The 16046-nt window shown below is 40.7% G+C and overlaps 1 protein-coding gene across 3 annotated transcripts in view; it reads right to left on the bottom strand.

Moving 5' to 3' along the window:
- Positions 1-16046, bottom strand: part of SLC6A11 (solute carrier family 6 member 11) — a 1657595-nt gene that overhangs the window by 660789 nt on the left and 980760 nt on the right. For all 3 annotated transcript variants that reach the window (XM_044078040.1, XM_044078041.1, XM_044078039.1), the window contains exon 8: positions 5698-5801. In XM_044078040.1, coding sequence (XP_043933975.1) covers positions 5698-5801 — 104 coding nt within the window. The remainder of the gene's footprint in view (positions 1-5697; positions 5802-16046) is intronic.

Genomic DNA, 16046 nt, shown 5'->3' with positions numbered 1-16046 from the left:
GGGTGTAGCAGTGCTGGTGTAGCCAGTCTGATGCAATCAGTATTGTCCTTGGCTTGTCCTGTTTGATCTTTAGTAGAACCTTTGAGAGGAGAGGCAGAGGGGGAAAGGCATAAACCAAGATCTTTCCCAGGTAAAGGACAGGGCATCCACTTGCCAAGCTTGACCATGAGGAGTTTTTGTGCAGAATTTGTTCAATTGGTAGTTCTGAAGGGAGACAAACAGGTCTACCTCTGGAGTCCCCCATTTGTTCCTCAAGTGGTTGAATATTTTGGGTTCTAGTTTCCATTCGTGTGGGTCCATGAGATGTCTGCTTAAGTCGTCTGCCAGTGAATTTAGTTTGCCTGGCAGGAATTGAGCTTGTAGGTGTATTTGGTAGCTCAAGGCTGTGTTCCACAGAGTCATGGCTAGTCTGCAGAGAGGTTATGAGTGGGTTCTCCCTTCTTGTTTATGTACAATATAACTGTGGTGCTGTCTGTCTTTACCAATAGTTGTCCTGGAAGAATACGGTCTTTGAAGGCTGTCAGAGCATTCTGTATAGCTAACATTTCTTTTTGATTGATGTGCAGGTGCATCTGTCTCCGGTTCCATTTGCCCTGAATGCACTGCCCTATCATGTGAGCCCACCCCCATGCGCAGTTTGATGCGTCTGTTGTTAGGGTTTGGGTGGTAGGGGGTAGAGTGAAAGGGAGTCCATTGTTGTGGTAGCAGGCCTCTGCCCACCAAAGGAGCTCTGTCTTCATACAAGGAATGATAGAAATCATTGTTTCCAGGTCCTGAGAATGATGACACCATAGGCTTTTTAGATACCATTGAAGTTTCCTCATATCCAGTCTTGCATATGGAATTAGTAGAATGCAAGAGGCCATGAACCCCAGAGCTTGCAGTATTTTCCTTGCAGATAGCTGGGGTTTTGTGGTCAATAGTTTGAAGTAGGTTGTCAAATAAACTTGTATCTTCAGAGTGAGAAATGCCATCTGGGAAGTTGTGTTTAAGCTTGCTCCCAGGAATACAACCTGTTGGCAGGGTACTAGGTGAGATTTTGTTTCATTGATTGTGTACCCCAGTGAGGTTAGAAGTTTCTTTATGAATGCCAGGTTTTGTAATAGCAAGTCCTGGCTTTCTGCCTGAATCAGACAATCGTCCAAGTATGGGTAAATTTGAATATTTCTCTGCCTGCAAAATGCAATTGCTGGCGCTAGACACTTTGTGAATACCCTGCGTGCAGTAGATAAGCCAAAGGAAAGTGCAGAGAACTGATAGTGCATGGAGCCTGCCCTGAAGCGTAGGTATTTCCTGCAAGATTCCCTTATTGGGATGTGCAGGTAAGCTTCCTTTAAGTCTTGGGTTGCCAGCCAGGCATCCCTGGCTAACACAGGAAGAAGCTGTTGAAAAGTTAGTATTTTGAAATTTGGAACTACCAGAAAGGTGTTGAGAATAGAGAGGTCCAGGATAGGATGCCAGGAGCTGTCTTTTCTGGGTACCAGAAAAAGTCTTGAATAAAAAGCTTGTCCCCTTTGTTCTGCTGGGACAGGTTGAATAGTCCTGATACTGAGAAGAGAGAGAACCTGCTGTTGGGCCTCCACCCATTGATTTGGGGGTAGGTCTTGCCAACCATTTGGGGTTGGTAGTGTGTGGAATGTGGAATCTGTATCCTTGGGAAACTATATTCAAAACCCATTTTTCCTGGGTAATGAGTTCCCATTTTTTTGCATGCAGGGCGAGCTTTCCTCCTAAGGGAGCAGGTAGTTGAGCAGGGCTTGGAAGGGTTAAGGTTAAGTAAATGTGCCATTTTTCCAAAGGGGGTGGCTTACTACTCTCTGCTTTAGAAATGGGAGCACCCCCCCCCCACTGCTTAGGTCTGTGCGTAGCCTAAGACTGTAGCCTAGGTGGTCTGCTGTTCCTGGTTTGGACTGAAAAGGCCTGGAAGGGACTGGAAAAGACCAGTTCTTTGAAGGCCAATGCCTACTGAATCTGGAAGGCTGTACTTGTGGTAAATCTTTAACAGTTTGCATAGATTTAGCTTTTTCCTCCATCCTTTTGAGGACTTCTTCTGCTTTGTTGCCAAAAAGGCGGTCTTGGTTTAAGGGACCATCCAGTAATTTAGCTTTAACATGATCTGGCAAGTTTTGTTCCTTAAGCCAAGCATGCCTTCTAAGTACAGACCCAGTGACAGCAGCCCTGCAAGATGCTTCTAAAGCATCAAAACCACATTGTAAAGTATGTTTACCAACTTGTTCTGCAGAATGCATTAAATTTTGCAATTCTTTGTGTTCAGTACAGTCAGGAATCAACAGCATTTTCTGTTTAAGTAGTCCCATAATATGCTGCTGATACTTTAACATATGAAACTGGCAATTTAAAGCCCTAATGACCAAAGTAGCAGAAGTGTAAACCTTTTACCCCATCTGTCTAAGGCTCTAGAATCTCTATCAGAAGAGGTAGGATTTTTGGCAGCAGTAGCCTTAATCCCTTTTGGTCCCTGGGAAATAGTCTCTGGATCCGCAGAAGGATTCTTGAAGAGGAACTTGTGAGAGTCAGGTACTCTGTAGTACCTGTCAGGTTTTCTGGGAGCTGGAAGTAAAGTGTCTGGGGTAAGGCTAGATTCCAAGAAAGCATCATCTACAATGTCCAGAACAGGAAGGATAGCTAAAGGCCTGTGTTGAGGCAGGAGTAAGAATTCCCTAAGTCTCTTTTTGAACTCAGAGTAATCCCAGCAGAAATGCTCCCTAACAGTATGCAAGGTTTCACCGAAAGAAAGATCTTCTGGAGGGGAAGCAGGGAGAATGGAATCCTCTGCATCAGAATCTTCATATGTAGATAAGGGCAAATCTTGGTAATCAGAAGGAGCAGAAATATCAGATTCCTGATCAGAAGAATCAGAAAGAAATTCAATTCTAGGTCTCTTAGAGGGGGAAGGCTGGCTTCCCCTAATTAAGGTTATAAGGTCTTCAGCCATTCTAAGCATTTGTTTTTGAGGCATATGGGCCTGACCCTGCAGTTTGGTTGCTGGTTTTCTAGGCGTAGTGCGAGTTTTTGGCCTGAGGGATTCAGAACTTCTGGATGGAAACAACGGCATTGGTTTAATATGAATGTCTATAGGCCTGAATACACCCTCAGAAGCCAGTGCCTGCACAGCGGCTATGGACCCATCCAAGGTAGAGACATCCGCAGGTCCCATAGTTGAAGAAGCATCTCGCGGCCTACCAGACTCCGAATGTGTCTCAGTAGAGGCCTGCGAATCTGAAGTAGTGGGTATCAGGGGCTGCGAAAGCACCTCACTGAGTACCAGCAGACTGGCGACTAGCTTAACAGAAGTGATGTCAGCAGTTTTGGACCTATCCAGTCTGTCTCTGTCTTTATCTTTATGTTTTTTCAGAAGATTGGTAGTCGTATGGCTTAACTAAGCCATTTCGGAGGACTGTGATCGAGTACGAAAGTAATTGGCTGCAAATATAGCCTGACGACGAATAGTTTGGGGGTTGAAAAAGGCACAAAACCGACAGCGAGGGACTTCATGGTCTGGGCCTAAACAGGGGATGCAGTAAGAATGAAACTCTCCATGAGGTATTTGCTTTCCACAGGCAAGCCAATTGTTTACTTATACTGACATCGGTTGGAGCAAGAAAAAGGATCCCCAACGGTGTACTTATCTTTTTTGAAGACTTTGGGTCTGAAACTCGAAAACAAAAATTTCAGGAGACGGCCGACCGGCACTTGCGAACTGCTTTTGCTTCTAGCACCACACGGCAAGAAAGACTGATGCAATGGCATCGGCTGCATGTTGTATACCCCTGACGACCTGGCATCATGGAAGAAGTGACAGCATCCAAAGCCGAAAGCCGAAGACTCTGGTATTCAGGCTGGCTGAGGGCTTCCTGCAGGCAGATAACCCAAATGTGATGACTGCAACAGTGAAACACAAAGAACATCCATGGACATTGGGTATTGGTCATATCAATGAAAGATTAGCCAAGGCCATCTTGGCAAAATGAAAAATGGTGAAAAGCTTCAGAGAAGTTGAACTTTCTCTATGAAGATGGTTGGAATATTCTGGGGGTGAATGCATTACATGCAGCAGTCTGTAACTGTAAAACATCAGCCATCCTTTTTCTGGTACCTGTAAACCAGCATCCAGGCTAGAAGTAACTCAGTACAGATGAGGTTGAAAAAGTTATAGTCCAAGGAACTGGGAGTGAATGAACAAGAACATCTCCAGAACCAGTGTTTCTTTCTTTTGGGCTGAGGATGTCTCTACATTCCTAACAGTCTCTCCAATTTGCTCTTTAACCACTATTTCTAGGGCTACTCATTTCTGTATGATTTCTTTTTTCTAGGTAACCTTATAAAAATCCACCAAAAACTGGCATGTGTTTGCGATAAGGCCACTAGCAACTTATGCTCAAGGAAGGCCTTGAAATTTCTTCCTCTACTACACATCACATCCTTATAATGTCATGCAGTGCTCATAGCTGAAGATGTGTTTTTATCTGGCAAAAAAGGCACAGATGATGGAAATGTTTTAGCAGAATGTATCTTCCACAGGCACATATTTTTCTCTGGGAATGTCATGCACTTCTAAATAAGACAATCTAAACAAAGCCAGTTCAAAATTCTCAAATCAAAAGCTAAGCAATGCAAGCTTAACAATATAATTGAGAGTAAAATGATTCTCAAAAGGTATTTGCTCATTGCTGCTCAGAAAGTCATCCTGGAAGGGCCCCAAGGAAAGACAGACAGACTGATGATGGCTTTACATCACCTATGTCTTAGCCTAGGAAGGCAGAAAAGCTCCATGCTGGTGATATCTAAATGTTTTGGGAATCTAAATAGAAGGATGATGTTCACCTAGGGTTAATTTCCTTGGATAAGGAATTGTACTGTATCATGACTCCTACAATGATCATTCAGAATATCACTCTCACTGCGTTAATGAATACACCCAGTTCATTCACTGTTACTTATATAATAATTTTCAGTTCCAGCCTGAGGCTGGGTCATTTATCAGACACAACTGTCACTGACCGTTTTTTCATTAATCAAGCTTTTGATGGAGTAGAAGCAAACATGTTTTACTCTGTTATTTCCATCCACTTTCCTTGTTTACTGTCTGAATTAGACGGTAATATCCCCAAATCATATTTTGAGTTTTATCAAGACTATTTGATTACTATTTTATTTCCTAACTGATTATTTAATTAAAGGGATGAGTTCAGCTTCTTATGATTAATTGATTGATGTGATGAGTTCACTTTCTAACTTTAAGGGCTTACTGACTGAATAATTGAAGTTATGGGGTTATCTTGATATTTTAAAGACATGTTAAACTGAATCTTTACAAAATATACCACTGCTTCCCTTCATCCCAGGCTTAGATTTACTGTCTGTGCTACTTCATTATAATTCCTACGTGCACACCTGCAAATGTTTGGTATTTATTCAATGACGACATTCAGCTAGTCACTGCTAGCAAAGTAGTTACACTTAGTCGAAGGAATCCAACTTTTGGGTGTGATCTTAGTTTTCTGAGTAGCTGAGAATTGAAGACTGTGGTTATGCTAAGTAAAGCTAACTAACAATCCTAGCATAGACACAATTACATGAGGATGATTTGCAATATATCTATAAGGCAGCAGTAATACACACACCAACACTTATTATTATAACAAACTACACTACAAGGAGTAATACTGACATTACCTATAACAGTTGTTGTGATAGCTATTATAGCTTCCTAATGCTGTTAGGCATCCCAAGCAAATGGCATATGAGAAGAAAATCTGGGTGCCAGCATCCAACCAGACCTGAAAAAAGAAAGACAAAATAACAAATTACAGAACTCCAATACATATCTATGAAAATCTGTGAAATCTGTACCATTGTATTTTCTATATACAAATACAGAATGTAAATTATTACTATTAAAGGGATGCTACAGCTGTAGATACATGCGTGGCTTCTGTTTGACCACACAAGTAAAGCATTATCACATTTTAGTGACTACACCACATCAATTTACATTTGGTTATTCTCTGTAATCTCGCTGTTCTTTGCCTCTCATCACATCCAGCTGGTAAGGTAATTCTTAAGGCTAGACTGCCAAATCACTTTTAAACACAGTTTTTAACTTAATGCTTTACTATGACAAAGGCAAAATGAAAACTTTCAGTAACTGCACATTGCATTCCCATTAGATGGCACTGCAGTTTAATAGTAAAAGCTACTTAGTCAAGTAGAATGCAGTTATATTACTGCTAAGATATAGCCCAATATATTGCAGAAAGGTAGTTAAAAATAAAATTTTACATGCTTACTCAGTGTCTGATGCAAAACTAAACTGTCTGAAGTTTATTAGCAGGGTTTATTTGACACTACGTATTCTGAAATATGCACAGATCACTACAATACAGCACCCAGTTTTACATTGTGCAGACAAACACTGTCACATGTATCAAATAACTGTGATACTACTCTAATGGAATACTCCACACAATGTATAAAGCAGCCCTTTATATAAACACAAGTATCTGTCACTCTATTTTTAATATTTACTTTGCATTTACAAAATATACATTGGAGCTACAGGTTTTATAGAAGAAATTTCACTGGATCGCTTTTAATGTAAATATCTTCTGCTTTGCTACATATAACGGTCCAAAGTAATTCATTCTGGATACCCAGAAGGTTGACATTTAAACGTATATGGCTAGGGTTCAAAATATTATGTCATTAGTAGAAAGAAGGCATGTCTACAGTGACCCTTTTTACTGAGTGGGTGAAGTACAATGCCTTAAGGGGTAATGGAGAAATAGATTCCAGCACAAGAAAGTGTTTTAGTACATGACCTGGACTTCAGCCTTACCTGTATGTCAGTTAAAGTGCTTCTAAGGTGACATTCTTAAAATAAATTATTTGGACTTGATAATCATTGCAAATATGCAAATGTGGAATCAATAAGAGCATAGAGCAATACTGAATGTTGACACTGTGTTATGGCAAGATATTCACTCACTATACTCAATATGTTACAAGAAGCCGCGGTGGTGCAGCGGTAGCGTTGCCACCTCACAGCAAGAGGTTTTCCCGTTTGATTCTTGGCTGGAGCATCTTCTGTGTGGAGTCTGCATGTCCTCCCTGTGGTCAAGTGGCCAAGTGGCGTTTGAAAGACATGTGTGAATGGGCATGCCTTTGTTGAAGGTTGGGCATCGGGCTGGCAACTCAGCACCGTAAAAATCAACTGCCAATCATTAGCAGACCGGCGTTCCACTGTGGAGACCCCTAACCAGGAAAAGCTGAAAGAAGAATATACTCAATATGTTACAACCCCCTAATAAATTCATTATCTTTACTCAGTGTGTTACCTCACTTCTATTATCTCCTGCTACCTCATCTCTACAATTGAAAGTTAAACTTGCACAGATCCAGAATTAACTTGTACTAAGACAGTAAGTAAGCTGAATCCTTGCCTGCATCAGAACTGATAAACATGAACTGCTAATGCAAAAGATACAAGGGTGTTTTTCTGACTGTTATTATAAATGCAATGAAAAGTTTCATTGACTGTTAATTCATGTAAATATTATGAACCCCTAATAAAGTTAAGGGTTCTAACTGCTGTAGGCGTAGTACCCAATATAACCCCATAATATAAATTCCTATAACGCTTTATAAATTCTGTACAATGTTTAATGCACAAAATGTATTCAGTGACATCAGCTCTTCTTCCATTTGTTGTATGCCTTGTGCTCAAGTCCTGGTTAAAAAATATCTTTGGACCTATTCACCATCTCAGTTAATAAATAACAAATACTCACATACATACATCAACAAATACATAACTGCAATTTATCATATTTTGTTTATACAAACAATGAGGAACAGATTGCATGCTCACCTATAAAAGGTCTAAATATCTTTGACTTAATCCTGACAATGCCATCTATAGTCCCTTCAGACCACAAATAAATCATTTTCAAACTTAAAGCCATAAATACAGTGGTAATGTTTACCAATTCTGGAACTTTTTCTGCCCCCAGTTATTTACCTCAAGGAAACAGAGTGGACTCATGAGCTAAAAGACTTCTTTGCTTAAAATTCAGCTTATTATTTTTGCAACAGTCTGACAACTTTAATCAGCATGTATGTATGCCCCTAGTAATAACGCATCTATATCACGTTATCGAAATTTTACTACATCGAATCACTAAAGGTCGGCCTCTAGTGATCGATGTAGTAAAACATTGAATAACATTAAAAAAACAAACAAAAATAAAAACTAACTAGCGTAGGCAGGGGGGCAAGCCCCCCTGCACCCCCCACACCCCCCTGCTTAAATATTCCAACTCCGAGACTGCACTACATTGAGGTAAATAGAAATCTCCCCCTACGGAGATTTCCGTTTACCTGAATGATGTTCTGCACTTTCGATGTTGTGCTGCTGACAATATCAGCTTCAAAATTGTCGGCTTTCGACATCGTGAAGTAGACCCATAATAACAACTAAAATAACATAAGTCTGACAACAGATTTGGAGCAGTAACAACATAAAGGAGTTGTATAACAGAAGCGGTATCAGTTAACTTACAAACAATTTCCCAAACTGTGTAACAAGCAGATCCTGTAGGACTTTCACTATTCAATGCAGAATTCACTGATTTTGTTCAGGCAAAGAAGAAGGAAGACTGGGAGCTCATTGTGATCAAAATTCTTTATTTTTAAACTGAAATTTAAAAATAATTCCAGACAGATGAGCATAGCTTGGTTTGTTTAGATTACAAGTCTGGTGCTGATTCCTAAAAACATTTGTGCAATGCCCAGGCGGGAGTGTTAATTGATTGACATTTATGTAACTAACTCTGCAAAGGCTCCAACTTAATGGCATCTAGGTGTACATTTAACATTAAATTAAGTTAACTTCATTAATTAATAACAAACCAGTCACAAAGTCACACACTTTCTAGTTTTAAATGCATTATTAATTTTATAAACCATATTTTTCATTAGAAACTCACGATGGGCTGTAAACGAATGGGGCAATACAAATGGGGGAGGGAAGGGGTTATAATCTTTATTACAGCACACAAATAGAAGCTGCTGGAGCTTAAAGGGATTGTAAAATTGGAAGGAAATGTGAGGAAGTGAGTAGAATAACAAAAAAATAAACATTTGTCACTGGTTTTGCTTGGTTTGGTCTCTAGAAAAAGGAGTATGCTGTATTTTTGTATAAAATAAGTTAGATTACACACTTGTCATCTGTACAGTTCAAACTCAAAAATAAAAAAAGAACTAACGCCATCTCTGCTCATATGTTTTCGCAAATGCCTCATCAGATCTGTCGGAAACTTCTCATAGGGACAAAAAGTATAGATACAACGTATGAAGGAAAAACTAATAGATAAATATCAGGAGAAACAGATACGGGAAATTGTAGTTTTAAAGGAGCTGAAGTGAGCTGCTGGCTAAGGTTAGAGTGGGCACTTGTGCTAGGGTTTAAAGCTGGTATATTTCAAGCTTGAGTGGGATGTTATTAAAGGACGGAGTCAAAATACCAGGTAACATACGATTGCTGTGAAGCTAATCTGCCTTTAAATAATGAGAGAACCTAGCGATCAGTAATACCATGTGGGGTTAGTAAGTATAAATTCCAATAAAAATATATTAAAAATAAAAGTCAACCAAGGGGGGCAAGCCGGAGGAAAGAACAGACATGCATCTTAAGTTAGACAAGTGAGGAACGATAACATCTTGTGGTACTGCGGTTACAAATGTGTAGTGGTATCATAGAGGTTTTGATCAAAGTTAACAAGCAAGATATTAAGGATATAAAAAGGAAAGGAAAAAAACAACACTTACAATGTATGGAAGAAAGTTGATTTAGTAATAATTGCAGTGGTTCGGATTTCTAAGTTTTAAAATACAGTTAACAGAGATCGTGGTATTAAGTCCTGGGGGTTGTTCACCATCAGATGGATCTGCCATTCAAGCTCCTTCTTCTCAAGTCTGTCATTTGTATTTCCTTGAAATGGTTCATCGATGATCCTGTCTATGAGAAAATGAAAGGTTTCTCTGTAGTGTGTTTTGCTATGGAGTTGAGGTTTATTCTGGGCTGTATATCAGAGTAGTGTCTGGCCATCCTGGTTTTTAATTTGTTAATGTTTTTTTCCCACATAGAAAGCATTGCAGTGATGCCACTGGGATCTGTATACTATTTTGTCTGTTCTGTAATTGACAAACCAGGGAATCTGGAAAGTCTTTTTGTTGTTAGGGCAGTCGAAGGATGCTTTACAGGACATATATTAATCAGTAGGTGCAGTTGGGGTGGTGCAAGGGTAAGCACCTGATGATTGTTGGATCAGGTTGCAAATGGAGGGTTGCCCTTGTCAATGAAGTCACGGATGCTTTTGCTTCTGCTGGTGGTGAAGGTTGGTCTAGTTGGGAGTATCTTGTTGAGGGAATTGTTTTCACTTATGACGCACCACTTGTCCAGTACTGACCTAAGTTTGTGGTAATCAGATGAAAAAGTTAAAGTCATGCTGGTGCTCCATTTGTTGTCCTCTTTTTGTTGGATGATTCTTCAGCTGCACTGAATGAAGGTATAACCATGGATGCTGTATACCTGGAGCTGGCTAAGACATTCATTTACAAGTTTCAGTACCTGGGCTTCAGGCTTCTGGCAAAAGCTCTTGCCTCCCCCATAATGCCTTTTTTTAGGAAAAGTGATGAGGTTAAACTACCAACATAAAAATTTCAACAAAACCAAATTAAAGGTTATGCTGCTAAACACTAGGAGTCTAAACATGAAACTGCACTCATTGCAAGAATTCTTAACCCTGGAAAATTCTGACATATGTACAGTCACAGAAACCTGATTCAAAGCTGTGGAGAGCACCCCAGCCTTACTCATCCTATCATACATTCAGACCCCAATCTGTGGGCAGTAAAGCCAAAAGAAGGTGAAGTTTCAATATATATATATAAGACATATACACCTCCAGGTGATCAAACGGTATGACATACTGGAGATACTCTAGGTGCAGTTAACTACTGACAAGATCCCTATTCAAATCATACATAGCTACCGGCCCCCAAATCAGACTCAAGATGCCCAATCCGACTATCTGGACCTGTTGAAATCTATTAAGATTCAACCCTTTACCCCAATCCTGGGTGACTTTAACTACCCAAGTATAGAATGGAAGAACTACTCATTCTGGAACACAAATGCCCAGAGATTCCTTGCTTTTATCAATACAAACACCTTGGAACAGCTAGTCGATACCCCCACAAGAGGTGATAATGTCTTGGACTTGGTACTAACCAACATGTGTAACCAATGCAGCATCCTTACAATATCATCCTCCCCAGTAAGATCAGACCATAAAGTGGTCACTTTTGAAGTCACCATCTCCCCCAACTCCCCCCCTCCCCAGCTAGGGTCAGACATAAAAACTTCTGCAATGCTGATTGCAACCTCCTGAGGAATGGTATAAACAACTTCACAGCCCTATCCCCCCTCTGTAGGAACCGGCACCAATATTCAAAACTACACCAAAGCACTATACAAGCATTTATATAGATGCATGGAATCAGGAATACCTGACAAGACTAAATCATCCTCTGCAAGGAAAAGTAAACTCGTCAGGTGGACATCTGCAATAAATAAACTCTATAACAAAAGGAAAAAAATTGCTGTCCAAGACCAAGAAGGAGCAGTTGCCAATTGGAAGCAATGTTTCCTTAGCCTGAACAAGCAAATAAGAGCAGTAGTGAAATCCTCTGAAGACAACTTAGAGTCCAAATTGGCACATCTACTAGAGACAATCATAAGGCCTTCTTTACATATGTCCGCAACCTCAAAGGAAGCACCCGTATTTCTTCAGAACTGGTGGTCAAGGACACCACATATACAAATGCTGTAGATATAGCAAACTTGCTGACTGGTAGATTCAGCGAAAACGTCACCCCTCTGCCCCCCCCCATCAGTAAATCAGGGCGTCCCCAGTACCTGCCCCCTTCACTTTATATCTTGGCAACAGGTCATCACTGCTCTCTCAAAGGCAAAAAATGCAGCCTCCATGAGACCTGATGACATCCCAGGCTGCATCCTACATGAACTCAGGCAGGAACTTGCAGCACCATTAGGTGGCCTATTCAACCAAAGCCTGAGTACTGGCTTCATCCCAGCTGAGTGGAGGGCAGCCACTGTCATCCCTTTGCACAAAGGTGAAGCATCTACCAATCTGGAAAATGATAGACCCATCAGCCTAACTAGCTTGATCTGCAAGGCCATGGACCTCATTAACAAGCACATTGGCAACCTCCAAACACTTGATCCCACATAGTTTGGCTTCATTAATGGGAGGTCATGTCTGTTAAATTTGGTCGACTTCTTTGAGACAGTCACCAAAGCCATGGATGAGGGGAGGATGGTGCACACTGCCTACCTTGACCTAGCCAAAGCCTTTGACACTATTTCCCACTCAGGCATAATAGATAAATGTTCTCAATCAGGCATAAATTCATGTTACCAGATGGGTAGCAAACTGGCTCACTGATAGAACCAACCTAGGCAAAATAGGGGAAGCCACCTCAAGCAGTAGACCTGTAACAAGCGGTGTACCCCAGGTTTAAGTCTTGGGACTTCTGTTATTTGGGATATACCTTTCTGAGGTGCAGGCCAAAACCAGTGGGCTATGACTGACCAAGTTTGCAGAGGACTGCAAGCTGGGTGCTGTCAACAATTCCCCTAGTGATGTGGGCATCCTCCAACTGGGTCTCACTCAGACAAATGACTGATGCCAGAAACATGGCCTCAAACTGAATACCAAAAACTGCATCATCATCATCTCCTGTGGGGAGAGTGACATCCCCACAAATTATCACATTAATAACAATGTCCTAAGCATGTAATCAGTCATGAGGGATTTGGGCACCCAGATTGATAGCAACCTGACGTTTGACCACCATGTTGCTTCCATTGTAAGCAAAGCCTTCTACATGGCCCAGCTCATAAGTAAGGGTATCTCATCCAGGGACAAGGAGGTCATAACATCCCTGTATTCTTCCCTTATAAGGCCCATTATTGAGTACAATGACCCTTTCAGCATGTACCTTGCAAAGCCAATGCAGCAGCTGGAGAGACCACAGTGGTTCCTCACTAGGAGAATCCAGGGCCTCAAACATCTATCATACACAGATAGGCTAATAGCCCCATAACTCTACTCAGTTTCATACAGACTCTTCAGAGGTGACCTCTATCTGGCATACAAGGCAATCTCAGACCCCTCCTTGATGGGACTGCTGCATATCCGCAAGTCAAGCTTCACTCAAGTAATCTGCATGTGCTGCCTCAACCTGGTCTGTGACATCAACAGGACTTGGTGGGACAGAATTGTGCCCCAGAGACTCCCCCATCTGTGGAACAGACTCCCTCTCCATGTCAAGCAGAGTACCTCTTACCTCCTTTTTAAGTGCAACCTGGATAACTGGATGGGAAACAGAAAATACACTCCTGAAATTCCACCTGTGTCCCTGCTGGACAGGGGCATTGGGTGGTGATTTGTCTAAACATGAGCTAAACTCTTGGCTAGGCAAATAAAGGCCTCAGGGCCAATAGCCTAGTAACTTCCTATGATAACTTTCTAATACCTGCAGCCTTGTCACAATGACATGAACAGTGCATTGAGTGGAAGACAGGGTCATGGACAGGACACAAGGAGTGACATTTTGTGATATTTTATGAGAGATGGACAAAGTTGTAAGGGGGGTAACTCAAGCATCAGTTCTTGATTCACTCCTTTTTGGCCTATTCTTTACTAATATCAAGTCCAATGTGCAAGGGTGAGTAGGCTTATAGGATCATAAGTCTGATTTTAAAACTTATGACCTACTGGTATTTAGAAAGCTTGAGTACTGCAATGTTGGCACTTTCTAGTATGTGTACATATTGATGGAAAGCTTATTTCACAATCTGAGGATGTGTTGTGCATTGCATCTGTTACTTTTGTTCTCTAATTCATCTTTAATTTTCATATTAGCTTCCCCAGTTTGGTATATATTCCCCAAATGATGCACTCCAGGCCTAGACTTTCAAACAATGCATTACAGACCAAACAGAGATCACCTCTAATCAAACTATAAGAAACAGAACATAGACACACTTTCTGACATTTTACTAACTAGTTCTGTTACTACCTTAAGCAGAAGAATGGGTTTGGGATGTAGAGATACTCAGTCCTTGTTAAAAAAAAATACTGGAAAGTTCTTCATACATCAGGGCTTGAAGTTCAGAAATCCTTCTGGCAGAGATAATAGCCAACAAAAATAGTGTCTTCCAAGCATGAATCATCTGGTGCAAAAGTAATCAGTCAGATGTCCCATTATGCAGCTGAAATCACATGGTAGAGCAATTTTATTCTTTCATGACGGTCTAAGACAAAGGATACCCTTAAAGAATTGTTTAACTGAGGGTGTGGAGTATAAAAATTCTGGAGAGACACAGGCCAAAACAGCAGAATATGTACTTTGAGCTGCTAGCTAACGCTGCTTTGTAAAGCTCTGTCAGATATTCCAAGCCATAGCCACATTTGCTCTTTTTGGGCCAATATCTCTAGTCAGGCACCAGAAAGAAAATCTTTCCCATTTACCTGGGTATTATCTCATTGTATTAAGTTTCCTAGCCTCCTTAATAATGTTTAGCACATCCTCAGAATATGTTTGCTTTAATGGAGTTAGGGTAAGATCATCCAAGCTGTCAGTCTTGGAGTGTCTTGGTTTTGAAGTAGCAAGAACCCCCCATTTTTAGTCAAAATAACTGCATAATGAGGCAACATTTTGCAGTTTCCTCTTTGCCACACTACTCAAGAGAGGGAAACAGTGTTGTCATGGCCAAAAGAGTGCTCTCTGGACTACTTTTGGTCTTTTCTTACTGATTTTGATCAAAGTCTTGTGGATCAAGTGGATTGCAGAAAAAGTGTATAAGACACCTTCACAGTTCAGGGAGAAGATTAACTTCCATGCTGTTCTGCCACAGAACTTTCTCAGTTTCTTGTATAGATGAAAGGCAAACTGTTTATCTCCATTACATGATACAACCTGGTCAAATCCAGAAAGACACTCTTGTTTAACATTCATGTGCGTCAATTTGGGATCAGATCACCATGACTGCCACCACATTTTATTGTGAGTGGAATATAGGATGTAGCTAGTGTTTGAAAGTTATTTCATGGTCTTGCATGACCAGCCTGCAGTACAGGCAAGAATGAGTTCCTGTTTGTTTATTTAGGTGCCATATCACAGGGGTATTGCATGTATTTACCTGTAGAACTACCTATTGTAAGAAGTTAGCGATGGATTGTAGAGCAAATCTGGCAGCCATCATTTATTTGATGTTATGCATTTTATCTTCATCTCATTCTTCTACATACTCTGTGTCTTAAGTGCCCCTTAGTGTACCCCTAGTCAGGTCTGAGGAATCTGTTGTTAGAATCATTGTAGATGGGTGAACTCTGAAAGGCATTCCCTGATTACGGGTACATTAGTGAATCTACCATGAGCTCTTCCACCTGATACAGGGGAGAAGAGGAAGTTTGGTCTCTAAGAGATGAAAATTCTTACACCATCTGTTTTTTAATCACCACTGGAGTGCTATGAGAAACATTATGATGCAACGTGTTATAATGTCCAACAGCCTTATAAACTACCTGGCAGTAATCTCTGCTTATTGCAGAATATTTTGGAAGTATTGAGTCAAATAGGTAATCATCCCCTGTAGGAAGACAGATGCACTGGGTGTCCAGGAATGACTCTAGCAAAATTAATTTCCATGAGTGGATAAAGTATGACTTTTCTTTACTGACTATAACACCAAGGTTTCTGAAGCAAGTCAGAGTGAAATCCAGGGTCTGTAAAAATGCTCTGTTGTGACTCTGCCAGGATCAGGCAGTTGTTTTTGGTATGGAAAAATCCGGTGCCTATTGGAACATCGAATTTCCAATTGTTCGAATCATTAAAGGTCGACCTTTAATGATCGAACAGTTGGAAATTCGAAA

Source organism: Protopterus annectens, chromosome 7.part0 (genome assembly GCF_019279795.1).
Source record: "Protopterus annectens isolate FY-2018-M chromosome 7.part0, PAN1.0, whole genome shotgun sequence".
NCBI classification, from domain to species: Eukaryota; Metazoa; Chordata; order Ceratodontiformes; family Protopteridae; genus Protopterus; species Protopterus annectens.
The sequence above is the reverse complement of the archived record's forward strand: the minus strand, read 5'-3'. Positions and strand labels throughout refer to the sequence as shown.